The sequence below is a fragment of the Hemitrygon akajei genome, chromosome 6 (assembly GCF_048418815.1).
Source record: "Hemitrygon akajei chromosome 6, sHemAka1.3, whole genome shotgun sequence".
NCBI classification, from domain to species: Eukaryota; Metazoa; Chordata; class Chondrichthyes; order Myliobatiformes; family Dasyatidae; genus Hemitrygon; species Hemitrygon akajei.
In genome coordinates this window covers 69,842,508-69,864,659 of record NC_133129.1, presented here as the reverse complement: position 1 = coordinate 69,864,659, position 22,152 = coordinate 69,842,508, and the positions used below count along the sequence as shown (strand labels likewise).

The window sequence follows — 22,152 nt, the reverse complement described above, 5'->3', positions numbered from 1 at the left end:
GGCATCTTATGGGGGAGGGGGGGAAGGAGCTGTTCAGGGATAAGTTCCTCCTGAACCAGGGTCAGAATCTTGCCGAATCACATAACTCAGGCTGTGGATAGGATTTTAAATTGAGGGATGGATTGAACAGAATGGAAAAGTATGGATGAAGTAAGAAAGAAAGGTAGCACTGGAGAGCAACTAAAGTCTCCAGAATAAAAAAAAGACAAAAGTCTCCAAATGGATAAGCATTTGACTTCAAGCAACATGAAAACAAATTTGAAAAGAGGGGAGGTGTTATATTTGGATGCATGCGGCATACAAAATAAAGTAGATGAGTTTACAGTGAAGTTAGAAATTGGCAGGTAGAATGTTGTAAGCAACGTAGAGTCATGGCTAAAAGAAGATCACATCTGGGAACTCAACATGCAAGGATACACATCCTATTCTAAAGACAAGATGGGTGTGCAGGGGAGTGTGTGTGTGCGCCCTTAACTCCTGGTGGAGTAGTTGGGGTGCAGTCATTACAAGCTTTTTTGTACCAATCTTTTTGGTGATTGCTCATCATGCGGTGTGTGTCTTGGGCATCTGAAACCCGGCAGAGCCCATCCCTCTCCAGATTTTTTTTACGAGGTCGAGTTGCTAGCTCGACGCTTAACCCAGCACGGATGGAGAGCATGCAAGGGAGTCGGCCGGATTCAAACTCGGGATCTGTCACCCCAAAGTCCTGCGCTGATGCCACTATGCCACCAGCCGGGGAGAGGGAGGGGTTTTAGTTAAAAATGAAATCAGTACTTAGCAAGAAATGATATAGGATCAGAGCATGTAGAATCCTTATGGGTAGAGTAAGGGACTGCAGAAGTAAAATTACCCTGATGGAAATTATATACAGGCCTTCAAATAGTAACAAGGATGTGGGGTACAAATTACAAAGAACAATAGAAAATGCATGCAAGACAGACAATGTTATGGTAGTCATGCAGGACTTCAATAGATAGGTAGAATCACATTGGCACTAGATTCCAAGAGAAGGAATTTGTGAAATACCTACAAAATGACTTTTTAGAGTAGCTTGTGGTTGAGCCCCTTATCCAGACAATACTGGATTTGGTGGTGTTAGATGAATTGATTTATAGGGAGCTTAAGATAGGACTGGTAGGAATTCAGAAGATGCAGGATCATTTCATCCTAAATAAGGTGTTACAGTGGCATAGAGGTTAGAATAATGCAGCTCGCTTTCTGTAAGAAATTTGTACATTCTCCTTATGGCAAATGAATTCCCTCCGGGTGCTCCAGTTTCCTCTTGCATTCCAAAGTTGTAATTGGGCACATGGGTGGTGTGGGCTCGTTGGGCCGGAAGAACCTGTTACTATGCTGTATCTCTAAACAAATTATTTTTAAAAAATTCTAAAGGGAGGATGAGGTAACTGGCTGCCAAGGCAAAAATTAGAGGGAAGCTGTTAAAAAAAACCAACAGAAGGCAACTCAAAAGAGCAGTAAGGGTAGAAAAGAAAAATACCAGTAAGCTAGCCAGTAATATAAAGTAACAAGCAGGCTCGTAAATGTTTTTTACCTGAGTAAACAGAAGGCCCTTGACAAAGTGCTGCACACGAGACTACTAAACAACATGAGGAGTCCATAGTGTTACATGAAAGATACTGGCATGGATAGAAGATTGGCTGACTGGCAGAAAGGAAAGAGTGGGAATACTGTAAAAGGGCCTTTTCTTGTTGGCCACTGGTAATCAGTGATGCTCCCCAGGAATCATTGGTGGGCTTGCGGCTTTACATGTTAAATCATCTGGATTATGGAATTGCTGGCTTTGGGGCTAAGTTTGCTGATGATACGAACACAGGTGGAGAGGCAGGTAGTGTCGAGGAAGCAGAAAATCTTCAAAAGGTTTTGGCAAGTTTGGGAGAATAGGCAAAGAAGTAGAAGATAGAAAATAGAGTTCAATGGTCATGTACTTTGATAGAAAGAATAAAAGCATTGACCATTTTCTAAACGGGGCAAATTTAGAAATCGGAAGTGCAAAAGGACATGGAGGTCTGCGTGTAGAAGTCCCTAAAGGATAACTTGCAGTTTGAGTCTGTAGTGAGGAAGGCAAATGCAATGTTAGCATTACTTTCAAAGAGGAATAGAGTATAATAGCAAGGATGCAATGGCTGAGGCTTTATAAGGTGTTGGTCAGATCATTTTTGGAGTAGTGAGAGCAGTTTTGGGCCTCACATACAGTAAAGAAGGAAATGTTGGTATTGGAAAAGGTCCAGAGGAGGTTTACGAGAATGACCCTAGGAATAAAGAGTTGACATACAAAGAACATTTGATGGTTGTGGGCCTGTACTTGAGTTTAGAAGGATAAATCTCATTGAAACATACCATGCCATATGTTAAGGCCAAAATAGAGTGGACGTTGAGGGAATTTAGGACCAGAGGGCTTAGCCTCAGAATCAAGAAATGTCCCTTTAGAACAGAGATAATGATATTTGGATATTTCTTTAGCAGATCGTGGGGAATTCAATGCTGCAGTGGGTTGTAGAGAGCAAGTCGTTTTGTATATTTAATGTAGATGGTCAAAGACTCTTGATTAGTAAGGGTGATAAAATTTACAGAAAAAATGCAGGAGAATAGAGTTGAGGAAAAATAAATCAGTCATGATAGAATGGTGGAGCAGCCAGATTCTGCTCATGTCTTACGGACTTGAGGTGTTTCTATGGTGTATAACTGAATCCCCACTGGTTTATGGGTTCACCTGTTTCATGACCATCGGCAAAGAACCTTTGGTTGATTGTGTAAATGCTGCAAAAATTACATAAGTAATGTATCACCCCTGCATGCTTGCCCTGTTGAGCATCACTCATCCGTTGGACTCTTGATATTTGAACCGGAGTGGAAGTTTAGTCAGCTTTTTACACCATCTATCCCACTGAGAGAATGATGAAGTAACATGGTTGCATTTCAACTTCTTCCAGTTATCCCACATTTAATTACCATTTAACTACTTGCCGTATGACTAGCTGTAGCCTGCCTTTGAGGAAGTTGAGGCAGTAAACTTGAGTTAGCATCTATGAATGAATTGTGATAGGTTTTAAGTATATGACCTCTACTAAGGAGCTGTTGTCAGTCTTATTTTGATATGATCAAACTATTTTTACAATGTAAATTTTTCTCTCTCGGTACTACTTGCTACCATAATGCAACAGACCCATTCATCCCAATGAGCCTGCACTGCCCAATTATACCCATGTGAGCAATCCTACTAACATGCATCTTTGGAATGTAAGAGGATACTGGGCCACCCGGAGGAAGTCCACGTGGGTAAAGTAAGAACATACAAACTCCTTAGCAGAGAACAGTGGAATTAAACTTGTGTTGCTGACGCAAGTGCAGTGCCACCTGTGATGCATTGTTGAATTGCAAATCAAGGCAGGAATGTTTTGTGATGTTGCCATGGTTTCTGGCAATTTGGTGCTAAATCCATTCCAGTTGATAGAAAATGGAGTACAAAATAGAGCAACAACAAAATGTGGCTGACTATAAAGATCACCATTGGTTGTGTTCTGAGGTAATTAAGAACAAAATTTTACTGACTAGTCCTCTTGGAACTAATCTGCTTAGTAGCTCTTCAGATATTGACAATGTATTACAAAGATGATATTTGGTTTTCCTGAATTAAGAACTCAAGTGTGTCTGATCCAACTAGAATAAGTAGAGTGAATTTTACAAATATGAAAATTATACAGCTTCAAGAGTGTAGTGAGCTTGGTGACCTGACTCTTAAGTGGACTGTCAGTGGTCAAAGCCAAAATTCTGATGAATGACATTGAAAAGGATTGAAAAGGAAAAGTAAATCCATGCACAAGCTTCAGGATTTGCAAAACGGAGCGCTGTGAAGAGATCTGCATTTGGAAGGAGCTAAGATGTAAAAGCAGCAGTAGAAAATAATTGAAAAGCAGTAAGTTTGTGCTTGCCATATTGTGTATAAATTTTTGGTTGGCCTTCTGATACAGCTGAGCCTTTCTGTTTTGATGGGTATGATGGATGCATTTGATCTTTAATATAACTAACAATGCATTTAGGCTGAAAGCTCAAGATATTAAGCAACAAAGAAGAGAAGATTCATTGAATTTATTTTACCACCAGCCTGAAGCAAAAAGAATCTTCCCTGTCATTCTTAAGTTTTGAGTCTAAAAAGGTTAAAAGTAATCATAATTATAGCCATTGATAGAATCTAGGAAAAGGTTATTGCAGTTGCACAAAATGTTTTATTTTGCAAAATGTAATGTAAAAATTAGGTAAAGTGATCTGTTTATGTTATGTTTAATAAAGAAAATATATTGGTCAAGTCATAACTCTGCACTCTTGGTTGAAGTACTGGCATGATATCTTTTGCAGAGAGCAGATGGGGCCAGCTTTTAACATCTACTCCCAAAGGTGGAAACTTAGAACTGCTTTTGACGTATTAGTGGACACCAATATGGTCAGGTTTTTAAAGTGGGACTTAAGCACCGAACTTGTGATGTAAGTGAGAATGTCACCCCAATTCATGGTTGAAGTGGCATAGACCATATGTGTCTAAAAGATGCAATATGAGCTTCAAGATATGTTGCTGATCTTAGTTTCTCATTTAAGAACAATGCGACACTGTAAAAGGCCCTTCAACTCAGTGCTTTTTAGTTTTTCTCTCATGAAAAGGTTAGAGTGGTATGCCCTTGTATCCTTAATAGTCCTAACTTAGAATGCTGAACTGCAGAATGAAATAAAAAAAAAAATCTGAAATAGTATGACTGAGTTTTACACCAGTCAGAAATTAAGAGATTAGGCTGATGTCCTGTATTAGACATCAAAGAGCATTCAATATTCTTTACAAGCTTTCTTGGAGATGTGTTAGTTTTCTTTAGTTTGAAACCAAGGTGATGTAGTGCCCTCTGCATTAAATATGTAACATAGGAACATTTTTAAATAGAGTAGAAGTAGGCTGCACTGCAGTAAAACCCTGTTAGATTGCCACCTAGCTCAACAGATAATGTTTGCTCTGCTCCTTATTCAGGCTTCAGTCACCACACTTCCTTTGAACTGAACATTTCAATATTGCTTCATTTTTTAAAATGTCAAGACAGAACAATGGGCTGAAATCTGCTAGTTGAGCACCATTGTCGTAACTGCAAGACTGTTGGAGTTTAGTGACATTTGTATTTTGAGCCAGCTACAAATTCATGGCTGATATCCTACCTTGGGTTCACTTTTATCATAAGCGCAGGTGTAATGAATAACTTATTTGCAGCATCACTGACACTGGGCATCATGCAAGCAGCATTCACGAATACCAACTGCATCCAATTTTCACAAGAGCAAACACAATTAGAATAAAAATAGTTCATTTTTGTGCCAAGTGATCAACTGTAATGTTTAAGGCTTTGCCAGTTGGTTAAAAAAACCGTTGAAGGGAACTAGTTGTTCTTGAACCGGGTGCCCAGTGTAGATCCCAAGTAATTGTAGTTAAATCCCTTGTAAGGAAGCCAACATGGCATTTGCCTTCCTATTCACTAACTCCAGATGCAAGTTGAATTTTAGCGACAAGGATATTGGTATCCAACATCTGAATGTGCACAGTATCATGAATAAGGTAGGTAGGTGTAATGAGGTACATGTATACGGAATAAGGTAGACAAACTTACAGTACAGTGCAGGTCAGCAGGTATATGTTGTGGTCATCACTGAATCATGGCTGAAAAATTGTAGCTGGGAGTTGCATGTCTCAGGATACACATTGTATCGAAAGGATAGGCAGGAAGACAGCGGGTTGGTGTTCTATTGGTAAAAAATAATTAAATCATTAGAAAGAAATCAGAATTTGGGTGTATTATCATCGGCGTGCGTCGTGAAATTTGTTAACTTAGCAGTAGCAGTTCAATGCAATACATAAAGTAGAAGAAAAAATAATGTGTAAATAAGTTACAGTATATGTGTATTGAATAGATTAAAATAGTGCAAAAAAACTGAAATAATTCATATTTTTTTAAAAAAAGTGAGGTAGTGTTCACGGGTTGAATGTCCATTTAGGAATTGGATGGCAGAGGGGAAGAAGCTGTTCCTGAATTGCTGAGTGTGTGCCTTCAGGGTAATGTACCTCCTACCGGATGGTAACAGAGAGTCCTTAATAATGGATGCTGCCTTTCTGAGATAGAGGTGACATAGGGTCGGAAGATGTTGAATCATTTTGGATAGAACTAAGGAACTGCAAGGGTAAAAAGAAACAGATGGGAGTTGTATACAAACCCTCAAGCATCAGTAAGGATGTGACCTACAAACAGGAAATAGAAAATACATGCCAAAAAGGCAATGTTACCTGTTAAGAAGGACTTCAATATGCAAGGTAGATTGAGAACTTCAAGTTGGTTCTGGATTTCAGGAGGGGTAATTTCTAGAGTGCTATATTTTGCCTCTAGTTATAAGTCTTCTTATGAATAAATACTTTGCATCAGTCTTCACTGTGGAAGACTCCAGAAGTATGATGGAAGCTCTAAGTGTCGGGGGCATAACTGGAGAGAAGGTTCTTGGAAAACCAAAAAAGTCAGTAAGTTGACAAGTCACCTGGACCAGATGGTGTATACTCCAGAGTTCTGAAAGAGGTGGCTGAAGAGGTTGTGGATGCTTTCAAGAATCACTAGATTCTGGAATGGTCCCTGGAGACTGGAATATTGCAAATGTCACTTCACTCTTCAAGAAGGGAGAGAGTCAGAAGAAAAGAAACTATAGGCCAGTTGGTCTGGAAGATGTAGCTTAACAAACTACAAGTCCATGGATAAAGCAAAGAGTGGGAATAAAGGGAGCATTTTCTGGCTGGCGACTGCTGATTAGTGGTGTTCCACAAGGGCCTGTGTTGGGACTGATTCTTTTTACATTATTTGTCAATTATTTGGATGATGGAATTGATGGCTTTGTTGCAAAGTTTACAGATGATAGGAAAATGGGTGGAGAGGCAGGTAGCTTTGAGGAAGTAGTTAAGGCTACAGAAGGACTTAGATGGATTGAGGGAATGGGCGAAGAAATGGCAGATGGAATACAGTTTTAGGAAGAATATAAAAGCAAGGATGTAATGTTGAAACTATATAAAGAATCACTGAGGCTTCACTTGGAGTATTGTGTGCAGGTTTATGCCCCTTACCTTAGAAAGGATGTTCTGAAACTGGAGAGGGTTCAAAGAACGTTTCTGAAAGTGATTCCAGGATTAAACAGCTTATCATATGAAGTATATTTGATGGCTCTGGGCCTGTATTCACTGTAATTCAGAAACCTATTGAATGTTGATACAGTGGATATGGAGAGGATGTTTCCTATGGTGGGAGAATCTAACTCCAGAGGACACAGCCTCCAGATAGAGGTACATCCTTTTAGAATGGAGATAAAGAGTAATTTCTTTAGCCAGAGAGTGGTGAATTTGGTAGAAGAAATTTGTGGAATTTGTTACCACAGGCAGCTGTGGAGGCCAGGTCATTGGGTATTTAAGGCAGAGGTTGATAGTTTCTTGATTGGACATGGTACCAAAGGTTACAGGGAGAAGGGTGGGGAGTGGGGCTGAGGAGGGGAGAAATGGATCAGCCATGATTTGAATGCTGGAGCAGACTAGATGGGCTGAATAGCCTAATTATGTTCTTGTGTCTTATGGTATTATTCAATAACTTGCATTGAGTAAATGATACTTGAAGATATTTAAAATGCAAGACATTGTTACTTCCTTTTAGGAAGGAAAAGTAAAATTTGGTGAAATATGCTGGACCCAGGACAGGTCCTCTGAAGTTATAACACTGGGATGAAGAACACTGAGGAGTTATTCTCTCAATGCCTGATAACCCCCAATGGTTCATGGACCTTTGGTTTCCTCATGAAGTCAGTTATCAGTTCCTTGGTCTTGCTGACTGATTGAAAGCTTGATTTTTGTGGTACCACTCAGCCAGATTTTCAATATGCAGATTCGTCACCACCTTTGGTTCAGCCAACAGTGGTGTCATCAGCAGACTTAAACATGGTGCTAGAGCAATGCTCAACCACAGTCATTTGTGTAAGGTGAGTAGAGCAGGGGCTTAAGCACACAGTCTCATGGTACACCTTTACTGATGGAGTTTATGGAGGAGATGTTGTCAACCAGAACTGACTTGGGTCTGCAAGTGAGAAAATGAAAGATCCAGTTCCACGAGGAGGTATGGAGGCCAAGGTCTTGAAGCTTTTTGATTAGTTTTGAACTGATAATTGTTTTGAATGCCAAACCTTAATAGATAAAGTATGTCCTGTTGTAAGCCTCCTTCATGTCCGTATTTTCCAAGATTGAGTGAAAAGCCAATGAAATGGTATCTGCTGAGATGGTGGACCTGTGGTGATGGTTGGCAAATTGGAGCAGATCCGATTTGCTTCTCGGCAAGAATTGGTATTTTTCATCATCAACCTCTCAAAGCACTTAATCACAGTAAGTGATTCTGTACCATAATCAATGAGGTAGATTACTGTGTTCTTGGGCACCTGTATGATTGAGACCTGCTTGCAGCAGGTGGGTATCTCAGGTTGCTGAAGTGAGAGATTAAAGATATTGATGAACACTCCAGCCAGCTGATCAGCACAAGTCTTTAGAACGCCATCTGGGCCGGATGCTTTCCATGGGTTCATCCTCCTAAAGGATGCTCACGTATTGATCTCAGCTAGTATCACAGGGTTGTCGAGGGATGAGGGAGAGGGGGCTAAGCAGCTGGCAATAGAAGCCAGCAGTTTGTACATCTATTAAGAAAAAGCTACTATTAGTCATCATGGCATTTCACATCATGCTTTAAGGACTATAAGTTGTAATATTTCACCTGTTGCTGTGCATCATTGGAGCTGTGTGTACAGCGCCGGTGAGCCAAAGTGGGATGGGGAATTAGAGTAACAGACAACTTGGGATGCTTGGTTACCTTTTAGAAGACTGAAAAAAATCTGTAAAGTGGGAGAAAGCATTGAGTGGAAGAGATGGCAAATGTTCTGTTCTACTTGGAAAGGCAAGTGTATTGTATTTTGAGGAAAGGCAGAATCAAAAATGGACTGCATGAAAATGAGAGCAACAATGAAAATTCCTATAATTCTAAAGAAATTACAGTTGGTATTTGTTACGTGGTGACCTCCATATTGAAAAAGCCAAACTCTAGGTGACCTTTTGCAAAATGTCTCCATGCCCCTGAACTAACCTGCCCACAATTCATCTTGAGCCTTGAATTCCACACTTGATTTACTTCAGTTGGCTGCACCATTGCTTTGATTTTTTTGTTTGGTACAATTTTTGTAACTGATAATTTCTAACTTTAATTTTTAATTCGATTTCTGTGGTGTACAAATCTGATCCCCTAGTACAGGGAAGAATGTGAAGACGCAGAAGATGTTTTATCAAAATGATTCCTGGTGTAGCGGGTTTGAACTAGAAAGCAAGGAAAAATTTGGGTTGCTTTCCCTCGAGCATTGGTGGCTGAGGGGAGACCTGATGGAGATGGTTAAAATTGAAGTCATAGGGGAAGTGGTCAGAATCTTCTTGCGGTTGCAGTGAAAACATTACCATTTTGTTCATATGTCTAATTCCAAGATCCCAAAATTCTGTAGTTGTACTCAAGCTGGTGGAAGCAATTCAAGACATTCTCAAAGCCTACATTGAGAAAGTAACATGTCTGTTGACTTGTAGAAGTCCTTGCACATGACCATTATTTGGACTAGTTGACGAACACCTTCTATTATTTCACAAACCCAGCATTTGCAGTCCTTTGGCTTGTCACTCTCTCCTAAACAGAGGAACATTAATGGTGTCGTCTTGGACACCTGTGCATCAAGGTGAAGCCATGGTTGAAATGTTCTTCCAGTGGAAGTTGACTGCCTCTTTGTCTGACACCACTCCTCTGTTCTTGGATATGATCCTTAAGTGTTTGTGCTCTCAGTCTAAACAGTATTGTCAAATCCTTGTATTGCTGCAGATTAAAAGCTGGTTTTCCTACGCATCTTGAACCTACAATATGTTCTTTAAGTGACATGATTTTATGTGGCAAAACCGTATTGATCTTTCTAATGAATTGTGAAGGTGCTTCCTGTCCAAGAATGCTTTGATAATTTTATTAACTCCTGCATGGAGGCAAGTTTCTTCAAATTGGAAAATAGACTGATTTTAAAAACAAGATTTCATTGTGATCTCTACAGTGGCCTGCAGACAAGATAATCATGGATACTAGGAATTGTCAATTTTTTCATTGCAATGTTTGTTCCCACTGACATGGTGGAAATTAGATTAATTCAACAGTTAGAATGCAGAATCTGTCTGTTGGTACAGCGATTATAGTTTCTGTTCATAATGCTGGCTATTTAAATATTCTTGGAGTCCTCTGCTCCATGGATGCTATAATGAGTGATGTCAGTTGTGAGATTGAGGCAATTGACGCTACTCATTATAGACATTGCACATTGAGCACATTTTTCTGTATTTGCTATTTTGTCTATGTAGTTAGAATGACCATTCTCCTGACATTATACCATATTACCTTCAGCAAACTGGCAGACAGTCTGTCTGATTAATATAATTGAACCATGGTATTTTGACAGTTCTATATTGAATTCTCAGTTTAGACTGTGCTCAGCAAATAGAACCTTGTGGCCATCTTTATTTTGGATAAGAGTGTCTTGTTTTGACCCTTGAGTAATTGGATAATCTGGCAACAGCATAATTTCCAATTTCCAAAAAGGAATTGGGTTTTTCAGAACTGATTTCAAAGAATTGAATGTATTTCAAGTTCTGTTCAAGTTGCCTGATCCTTGGATGAGCATAATTTGGAATGAAGCAAATGCCCTTGCACAATTTCATGCCTTAAATATAATTTTGACTGGAGAGAAGTAAAAGAGGGCATAATGTAGTCTTGAATGCCAGTGGTTTTTTTTATAATTCATAATCTTGTTTGGAATCCTGGCAAAGACGTTTTTGGTTTCTAAATATTATATTGAGAGCTTTATTTCTGTGCTGTTAAAATATTGCAAGAACAGCATTTTGTTCAAAATCTTCCAAGTCCTGGATGCCTCAAAGAAGAACTGCACAAAATGCAATACAGCTTATCTTCTTGTTGTCCAGGTGTTCTAGAGCACAGTGATAATGCCAAGAGGGAGTAGGACACAATTTTTACTTGTATTAGATTATCCTTGAATACTTGGGCAAAGATGAATAAAGCTTCATCTTTGAAAGTGGAGTAACTTCTTGATGATACTTGTACTGTCACTTGTGCTCAAGGGGGTTCGTATAATACTTAGCCATTCACATTGAGGAATATATTGACAGTGTACATGGCATGACAGCCATTGCATGCTGTAACTGGGTTATTGCTTTTCTTTTTGTTTCAATGATTCCATTGAGTTTTTATTATTTCTCCCTTCCATTGTACTAAATTTAGCATTTCATTATTAACCTCTTACCATCTGTAATAGAAATTTGCAAGTCTTATGATCTGGAAATTTATTTAAATAAGGAAAGTGCAAATCTATCAGGTAACAAAGTAGCAAATGTCATATATTTTGCTACCACTAATTAATGCTTAAAGCTTGGTTGCCTCATTTATTTTCTCAGTGTCCCACCTTGATCTATGTATTGGAATACAGAAGCTAGATAAGTATCTTCTGGGCTAAAACTGAAAGCTTAATAAAAAGTTTGCTAATGAATTCTGTTTAAACATGAGTATATAATTAAATTTGAAACTGACTTGGAAGATTTAAAAGAAATGTTTACAGCCAATGATCTTGCATTTGCAGTCCTCCATTATAGTTTAATGCTATTATTTAAAATAGAAATTTGATGGTAGCCCACAGTCCTCAGCCTGATCAGTCTGAGTTGCTGAGATCCTCCATTATTTTGTGTTTATTTCTCAAGATTTCCAGCATCTGCAGAATCTTTAATGTTTAGAAGTTTGTTGATTGTGCTCTTAACATTACTACCATTGGAAAAGAGGTAGAGAATCCTGACCACCCACATACCACAATTTTGGACATCTTCCCCTCTGTCATCAGATTTCTGAATGGTTCATGAACAGCACCTCATTATCTTTCTCAGACTGGATTTTATTGTATCTTAAGAAAATGCTTCCTTATTTGCCCAATAATTTCCAAGTTGAAATGTTTTAGATTATACCAGTAGCATATGGTAGTGCTTGAAGTAGTAAAAATTAACATCTAGAGTCTTTAATATGTTTCCTAGTAGCCATGTTGAAGTATAGCTTTTACATTACTAGTCACATAACATATAGTGACAATCTAATTCTGTTTCATGCCTCAATCATTTTGCATAAGCAGTCAGTATTGTGTATCTTGGCACATTGGGTTGGACCGTATTGAAGAAACCAATCTCAATATTTGATCCAGATCAAACTGGTTTAAGTTTGCTTTTGCATTGCTGCGCGTGAATTGATATTTGTCAAGTCCTTTGCTCTGTAGTTCTATTATTTCTGGCTTAAGACGGTGCTGCTGAAGGTGACAGCTTACTGGCAGTTTGCAAAGCAAGAATTGCAACTAAATACTTTAACAACATTTTTACTTCTTTAAAAAAAAGGTAACTGATCACCATAAACAAGGAAGAGGCAGGCGGAGATGAAGCTGACATGATGGTTGAGGCGTGTGGATGCAAGTGTAATCGATGCATGTGTTTGAAGTCGGAGACAGAGTTGGAGCGAGTGGAGTGGAGAAGTTTCAGAGTCTGTCTGCCAAGAGCAAGGTTTCATTGATCTAAGCACTAGGCTGATTTGGGAAGGTTGGGTATGGGCTAAAATGTGGCAGTGGGGTCCAGGCCCAGAGTGTATCAAAACGCAGTGCCCTAGTGAGAGGAATGACCTATTTAGTCAATTAAAATGCCAGGCTGGATGGATTGGAAAAGGCAGGGTGTTGGGACTGGAGGTGAGAGTTGGGCCGGTCCTCCTCCACAACAATTTACTCTGCTCTTTGCTGTACTGAGGCTGTGGGCCTACTCTGGGGTTCATGCCTGTGGACTCACTTTTGATCTGAATGCTGTTTGCTTGCTTTAGTTTGCATGGTTTATTTTATCTGTTTGCAAATTGGGTGTTTGTTGGATTTTTAATGGGTTCTTTTGGGTTTCTTGTTTTGTAGCTGCCTGTAAGGAGACGAATCTTGGGGTTGTATGAGGTATACGTACGTTGATATTAAATGAACTTTAAACTTTGTTCATGGTTAAGTGCTCAGATAGGGTTTCAGTGTCATTATTTATTTTATACTCTCAAACCTAAAGTGCAGGATGGCAACACTGCATGAACATGTGGTTTAAATGGGGAGGGAGAGCACTGATTTATTTGCTGTGTTTACAAAATTTGATTGCATAAATCATTAGAAAGGAATTTGGACTAGATGTTGACTTATGACAGGTTTATTCCTTTACATACAAGTTGAATGGAGAAATTATAGTGGCAGAATAATACACTAATTGCACTGGAGTTGTTTATGCAGAACTGACTTGGATTTGACCAACTTTGTTACTAAATGCCATATTTTTTTGTGAACCCCTTCAAAGTTGTACTCTGGTGCAGAGAAAATTGCCAAACTTAAGCTATTGCACCCATATGCCAAATAATTACGATTGACTAAAATCAGAACTTAAAAGGTAAAATCTCTAAGGCCTGCAGTGTTCAATTAAGCTGACAACTACCTTGGCGTCAATGGCATGAATCTTTGTTTTTGACAATTATTCACACGCATCCTGCAAGGTAAAATGGGAAAAAGTTGATTGAGATAAGTTGATCATTCGGAAGGTTCTTGAAAGTTCCTTTAAGAATTTGCCATTCTTCATGAATGTTACATGGATGAAACTAGGGTTCTAATTAGGCATTGAGCTGGGAAGTGTCGTCTTTCCACTGGTTCTCAATAATTGATGTATCAGACAATGGACCTCATGAGCTCTGTGTTGGGCAGAGCACGTGTGGCTAAGCCTGCAGCTGTTGCTGCCTTCAGAAGCCTCTTGTTTCTACGGTGATAACCAATCATTCTGCAGTGGTATTCTCCATGATACTTGCAGTCAGTCTATTTCGTTACACGATGAAGTGACCACAATTTCAAGTACAAAGTATTTACTTGAATAATATTGAAGTATTTTAAACGTAATGTTAGCTTGAATCAGTTATTATTTGAGCCTGTTTTAACACCCATTTCAGCTCTTGTATTATTCAGTGGGATTTTTTTCTTTTTCAAAGAATACAGTCTGGAATGCTGAATGCTATGATCAACTATTGGAGGTACATTGTTTTTGGGATTTTTGAAATTTACATATACTAATTGTTGCAGAAGCTCAGCTTTTAATAGCTTTGTCAGGAGAACAGTTTTGTAAGTGAACTTAACCAATTTTATAGAAGGTGTTTGATATTTATATGTTTAGGTATGTTGTTGTTGAGACAAAATGGATTTAAAATTGTTCTTTTTCCTCCAAGCATTGCAACCTAGATTTTGTTTTAGTTAGAAATGTTTCACTAGAGCTGTATTCTTTTCATTGGATAGAAACAAAGATGTGTTAATTTCTTCTGGGTTATTCAAAAATATTAGCATATTTTCAATTTCCATGTAAGTTTGTACATGTAACTTCGCCTGCATTAAAACCAATTCGTACTGGAACAAGATTTATTTTGAAATATACTTGTGATATCTTAATTAATCCATTACATTATGGTGTCTTTGTGTAGATTGGCAAAATGGGGAAGGAGAGGGATCACCGTGCTTAGAGATATTCAGTGTTCAAGTTGTGTTTATTTCTATAGTTGTGAACACGTAATATTGTAGGTTCCTACAGATTAAAGACAACCAACTGAAGATGCATCCTATGTTGAGAGTTATTGGTGTTTGACACATTAATATGCTGTTGGAGCTTTACTCATCCACTTCTGACAAAATGTTAATCCCCACCACTTGATGAAACTGCTTCATAGTGCACTCTTGTGCATTCTTGAAATCCTTCAATTTTTTTGTCATCTTTTGACCAGGTTTGTACTCTATATGCAGCAGTCAGTTCTTCAGTTCTTGTTTTATGCAAGTTATTGGACATTTTTGAACTGTAATAGGCACAGTTGTTACAAGTCAGCATCCAATGATTTAAGAGTACAAGTTTTGCTGATTTCTGCATTGTTAACGCTTGAGGTTACTTGCATATCAGATATGACTGTATTGTAGGCTAAATTATGGCTGTATTTTTTTTAAAAACTGGAGTGTATTTGTGCTTTTCTCACTTGCTTAATCATTAAACTGGTGTCCTATATCTCCTGAAAAGGCTGAAACCGATTCTGCCCAGGGGAATTTTATGATGTTAGGTGCCCAAAGGTGCTTGATATGTAAATCAAATGTAGGATGCATTTGTCAAAAAGCATTAATTTTGAAGTTTTGTCCTTTATTGCATGTTTCTGACAATAATTAGTCTGTATTAAAGGTTATCGAGCAGATTAAGTGATTCTATAATTCTATATGTAAATACTGAATTAGAATTCTATTTGAAGAGAGGATCAAGATAAAAATTAGTACACTTTTTGACTATGGCGAGGGTGGGGGGGGACATATTGTGAACAATGTTAATTTCTGAACTGATAATCATCTGCTTTGCATAATATTATTGAATCCATGTTACTGAGTAGCATGATTGGATTTTAAGATTGTGATATCACATCAGGTGCTGATAGTGTTTTTAAAAAGTCATAGGAAAACATAGCCAACAAGGCCTGTCACACTGTTGATAAACCAGCTTGTCCGGGAAACTTCAGTAGAAGGTCTTTATTCATGGCCAGCGCTGTTCTGGTGCAAAAGTTATTTTGTGCAACCTTTTGTAATATTGAGTCAAAATCATTCTTGTGAAGTTAAGTTTAATATCCCTATTTCTGAACTCAAAGTAAATTTTATTGCACGTACATTGGTTGTCAAATGTATTGATTTTTGAGTATAATCATTTAACATTCTCGCAAATACACAGTGCTTTGATACAGGCTTTCTACTTATCCACTAAGTACCTTTTTAGAACTCCTGATAGCATTTGATTAAAGAAAATGTAATACATTAATTTAGCATTATGTTGCAACATTAGCAATGTTGCTTAATGAGCTATTGTACACTTATCCCAGAAGAATCTCATATTTTTACTGGAACAATATTTAAGCTATTTATTTGGTACCTTACAAGACTTTGGTTCCTTTTTAGATACATTTGTACCTTACCAGTTTGAGTCGTAGCTAGCTTTTTGGAAAACAACAGGTCTCTGATGATTTGATAAAAGATGGTGCCCTAGTTATAAAAGCAACAAGCTACTATGCAGGTAATATTAAGGGCAAAAATAGGAACAAACCTAGAAATTTGCTTATTACATGTCAGTTTGTACTCCACTCTTCCCTGCTCCTTGGCTTTTGCCTCTTTCCTTTTTGTTTGTTGTTTATTCCCTTCTAAAAGATGCTGCTTGATCTGCTGAGTACCTCTAGCAATTGGAATGGCATTCTACAGTTACTACATTTTCATAGTTAACTACCAGTTTTGTAGTTTTTGAGTTGAAGTCTGCTATCATCAAATGTGTGGTGTCTTGAAGAGGCCTCCAACTTAAATCTGTAGCACGTGTGAACAAGATGAGCAATGCATGCATTTATGGAAAAAAAGATTGTTAAGGCAGAGATGACAGACGTTGGTAATCTTTACTGTAGGCATATTGACCTTGGAGGAAAAGTTTTAATTTAAATATTCAGACTCAGAAAGATGCTTCAGCAATGGTTGAGAATGAAGATTATGCTCGCATATGTCCTGATTTAACAAGCTGTTTGCAACCTCGTCTGTTATTTTGAGAAATTTAGTAGTATTGGTCAGGTGAAGCTTGGAAGGAAACCTGAACAAAATTCTCTTGAACAGAAGGTGTGGACGTTTGAAGCAGGTGATCCATTTTGTTGCTGCTTTATCTAAAAAGCATTATTTCATATAATCATCTGTGTAAGGCAGTTTGATATGGCTGAAATGAAGTTTAATATAAGAATTAGATCATAAGAAACAGCTGGAGATTGGATTGATTTCAATAAACTGCTCTGAATGCTGATTACAACTTTTTGTTTTTGTGCTTTAAGATGAAGCGCCATGTAAGAGACAATTGCAGGAGTAGGCCATTCGGCCCTTTGTGCCAGCACCGCCATTCACTGTGATCATGGCTGATCATCCACAATCAGTACCCCATTCCTGCCTTCTCCCCGTATCCCTTGACTCTGTTATCTTTAAGAGCTCTATTTAACTCTTTCTTGAAAGCATCCAGAGAATTGGCCTCCACTGCCTTCTGAGGCAGAGCATTCCATAGATCCACAACTCTCTGGGTGAAATAGTTTTTCCTGACAAATAAAGAATAGATTCGTCCAACTCTTTGGTCTTTTTGCTTTAGTGCTGGATTTCAGCGGTTTATTGCTCATATAAAACTTCATGTAAAAGTTTCTTTTGAGCAGGTTGAGTTTGGATAAGTAATTTTGCAGTGTTAAGTGTACATTTTCATGACACCTCCAATTTGTATATTTTAATCCTGTGTGTTTTTTAAGAAAAATTACTGCAAGTGAGCATGGGTAAGCCATGGATTCAGTAGGGATGTTCATAGATTACATAATTACTTGAATGGAGACAATTGATAGCTAAATGGCTATCATTTAGAGAAAATATTTTGGAATACAATGATAAACAGTTCACTACCTGATGATACACTTTTTCTGCCTGTGTAACCCCATTTCAAAAGGCTTAGTTGGCATCATATCTCGAAAGGCTAATACAAGTCGGGTTATCCTGATCCAAAATTCCATAATCTGAAAATCTCTGAAATCCAAAAATTTTTTTGAGTGCTGCCATAATGTCACAAATGGAAAATTTCACAAGGTGCTGGGAAAGCTCCCATGTGATGCACAGGTCTCTGCACATCACAGAAAGTTCTGAGAAGTGACTTCGCATATGTAATAAAAAGTTAATGAAAAATTTAAACACTGCATAAAGTGAAAAATAAACATCTCGTGTATTAAGAGAATGGACTTGTCAGCGTCCAAGTGCTACACCTGCCCTTACACTTCCTCCCTCACCACCATTCAGGGCCCCAGACAGTCCTTCCATGTGAGGCGACACTTCACCTGTGAGTCGGCTGGTGTGGTATACTGCGTCTGGTGCTCCCGGTGTGGCCTTTTATATATTGGTGAGACCCAACGCAGACTGGGAGACCGTTTCGCTGAACACCTATGCTCGGTCCGCCAGAGAAAGCAGGATCTCCCAGTGGCCACACATTTTAATTCCATGTCCCATTCCCATTCTGATATGTCTATCCATGGCCTCCTCTACTGTCAAAATGAATCCAAACTCAGGTTGGAGGAACAACACTTTATATACCGCCAACCTGATGGCATGAACATTGACTTCTCTAATTTCTGTTAATACCCCTCCTCCCCTTCTTACCCCATCCCTGACGTATTTAGTTTTTTTCCCCCTCTCTCTGCCCATCACTCTGCCTGTTCTCCATCTCCCTCTGGTGCTCCCCCCCCTTTCTTTCTCCCGAGGCCTCCCGTCCCATGATCCCTTCCCTTCTCCAGCTCTGTATCAACTTTCGCCAATCACCTTTCCAGCTCTTAGCTTCATCCCACCCCCTCCTGTGTTCTCCTATCATTTTGCATTTCCCCCTCCCCCCACTACTTTCAAATCTCTTAGTGTATCTCCTTTCAGTTAGTCCTGACGAAGGGTCTCGGTCCGAAATGTTGACAGTGCTTCTCCTTATAGATGCTGCCTGGCCTGCTGTGTTCCACCAGCATTTTGTGTGTTGTTTGAATTTCCAGCATCTGCAGATTTCCTCGTGTTTAATGTATTTAATATTGTGCTAAATCTTTTTGTTAGGGAGCTAAAGATTATAAGGAATAGTAGAGTTTATGCCAAGCTTAGATGAGTCATGATACTATTGAATAGTCAACGTGATATGAAGGACCACGTGACCTAGTATTTATTAGTTCAGATGTAAATGACATTGACATGAACTACTTAAGATTAAGACTTTCTTGTTTTTATTGTATGTCACCACTGCATTGGAGTTAACATAGGTGTTAATTTTTGTTTTTGTATCATTGATACGAAGGTGGTGACAAATCAGTATATTGAAAATCTGGCTGAGCGGTGCCACAATAACACCCTTTCACTCAGTGTCAGCAAGACCAAACAGCTGATTCTTGATTTCAGGAAGAGGAAGCCGGAGCACCACTTGCTTGTCCTTATTGGGGAATCAAAGGTGGAGAGGGTCAGCAATTTTAAATTCATCTGTGTTTTAGAGGATCTGTCCAGGGCCCAGCATGCAAGTGCCTCTGCTTCTTTAGAAGTTTGTGAAGATTCATCATGAATGACATCTGATACTTTGACAAACTTCAATAGATGTGTGGAGGAAAGTATTGTGACTGGCTATATCACAGCTTGGTATGGAAACACCAATGCCCGTGATCGGAAGATCCGACAAAAAGTAGTGGATATAGTCCAGTGTATCACAGAGTAAGCCCTCCCCTCCATTGAGTACATTTGCACGGAGGGAGCACTGTCGCAGGAAAGTAGCATTCACCATTAGGGACCCCCACCATCTAGGTCATGCTCTTCTATTCTCACTTCTACCATCAGGAAGAAGCTACAGAAGCCTCAGGATTTTCACTACTAGGTTAAGGAACAGTTATTCCCCTCAATCATCAGGCTCTTGAACCTGGAGATAACTTCATTCAACTTCACTTGACCCATCACTGAACTGTTCCCACAACCTATGGACTCACTTTCAAGAACTCTTCATGTCATGGTCTCAATATTTATTGATTTTTTTCCCCTCTTGTATTTGCATATTTTATATTTTGCTCTTTGGATGTTTGTTCGTCTTGTTGGGTGTGGTCCTTTTTTGAATCTGTTAGGATTCTTGGATTTACTGAGTATGCCTGCAAGAAAATGAATCTTGGGTTGTATATGGTGATAATAAATTTACTTTAACTTATTTCATGAGGCTGTTCAGAAAGTTCATTCATTGACATTCACTCAAGATTTTCTCCCATCTTTCCATAAGAGGTGCTTGCTACTCTATGCGTATCAGAAGCCCAATGTGTTCTAAATGGTGATCCACAATACTGGGCCTGAACAAGTCATAATTTCCATCAATGACCTGTCCAGAGGGTTGGTTACTAAATTTGATTTCACAAGCAACCTAGCTACCTGTCTGTGGAGAAAGGTCTGGAAATTCAACTACTTTGTGGGGAAATGTGGGGGGCAAATTACAAAGCCACCTAACTAGTATAATAAAAGGGAGGTTTGCAAGGTGCTTGTTGTTTGAGAAATTGAGTTGGAGGATTGCATTTGTAGGTCTTTGGACAGACTTTATCTGCATTGCTATTCAGAATAATTTTGCTTAAGAATGTGGTTCATTGATTGAAACAGTTCTGAGGCTGTCTTGAAGGGTTGTGGGGGCAAAATGTAGATATAGTCATTGTTTAAATTATTTAAGTTGAGGTGAAATTTATTCTGAGGACCATGTGTCAAAGGTGCTGGAAACAGACTCTTGGGGAATATTTTAAATGCAGATTTTATTGGGTATTTGATAAGCCAAGGGTTGAAAGGTACCTTTAGTCCATGGGAGTTCACACTTTAGGTTATAAACTTTAGTTGTTAAGTTGTTAAATTGTAATACAAGTTTATGGGGCTGAGCAGTCAAGTTTGCATGTTTATATTTAACAACCATGCTCTGAGAAGACAGAAATTGGAAGCCAGTGAAGTCAGATTGTTGGGTTAGTCTGTGAATCTTGTAAATAATGAAATAAGGCTTGCAAGTAAGCTAGCGGAGTGCTAAGATGATGTGCAAAATATTCCTGTACTTAAATTTTGTTGCAATATATGTCAGCACTTTTGCTTCTGTTCCAGAATGTGCAGAGCCTAGGAATGTGTGTTAATACCTTCCAGCTAATTGCTGCCACATATTTTGTATTTTGAAGAAAATGGAATGATTTTGTAAACCCTTTACAATTTTTCTATGTGCATTATATTCTAATGTCTTTACATATTTTATAGGATGTAGTGTCAATTTGTTTTTCATAATTTGGGCTTTGTTGTGGGGATACTTGACATTATATCTCCAGGGCAATTCTAAAACATCTTGAAAATTGCTCATTATAAACAAAGTACGTGTTAATTTGTCCCAGTGGTGGGATTCATTGAGGAAAAAAATGCAAATTCAGTTCCATTGTCGGGTATAAGTATCATCAGTTAAGTTCAGGGTTATTTTCCAGTTGATTGTTTCAATTATTTACTTATGTAATGTTCCCCATATGTTACATGTATGTCAATGAATTTTAATAAAGAATTAAAAACTTTCAAATGCTGGCAAATCAACTGTGATTTTTTTTTGTTTTGCAGAGAGGATCTGACGAGCTGCTTTCTGCTGGTATTGTTAACGGCCCCTCTACCATGAGCAATTCTACTTCGGCTGCAGGTATTTGCAACTCATTTATTACATAGAACAGTAAGTGCTGACCTATTAATCAATCTAACCCTCCTCTTCCAGATAGCCCGCCATTTTTTTTTCTTTCATCCATATGCCTACCCAAGAGTCTGTTCCAACACTTTACATATCAGACTCAAGGAGGTTCATGAGACTATGGACGCTAGAAATTAGGCAACAATCTGCAGGAGGAATTCAGTGGATTGAGCAACATCTGTGTTGGGGGAGCAGTGCCAAGGTGTTTGCAGGATTAGGGTTGAACTTCTGATGCAGGCTTTCAACCTGTACAATCCCCCATGACTTGTGTTCAACCTCTTGACTTGTGTTGAATTCCTCCAGCAGATTTTGTTGCTGAAAACAAATCTTGATTGGATTTCAAATGGAATTTGTGTCCTTGAAGCAAATAAGGTGGTGTGGTTGAAATAAAAATGTTGAGGATGTGCTGTCCTGGGAGCATGAACACTGTATTGACACGTTGTTTATATACCGAGTAAAACAGGTTTCTTCATGAAATTTTTGGACCCTAATTTTATGATGATACAAATGATCTTGTTAGTGAGTATGATTGATTGCATGTATTTAGTTTTATCATGTTTCACCATAGACTTTAAAAATGTTGGCTTTTCTGAATGTTCAATTCCCAGAAAGAGTAGATTTTGTTTATTGTT

The 22,152-nt window shown here is 38.5% G+C and overlaps 1 protein-coding gene across 5 annotated transcripts in view; it reads left to right on the top strand.

Annotated features, from left to right (window-relative positions):
- ptbp3 (polypyrimidine tract binding protein 3) overlaps window positions 1-22,152 on the top strand; it is a 75,769-nt gene that overhangs the window by 8,618 nt on the left and 44,999 nt on the right. For all 5 annotated transcript variants that reach the window (XM_073048603.1, XM_073048602.1, XM_073048601.1 and 2 more), the window contains one exon: window positions 21,400-21,475. In XM_073048603.1, the coding sequence (XP_072904704.1) occupies window positions 21,451-21,475 (25 nt within the window). In that variant the 5' untranslated portion in view covers window positions 21,400-21,450. The remainder of the gene's footprint in view (window positions 1-21,399; window positions 21,476-22,152) is intronic.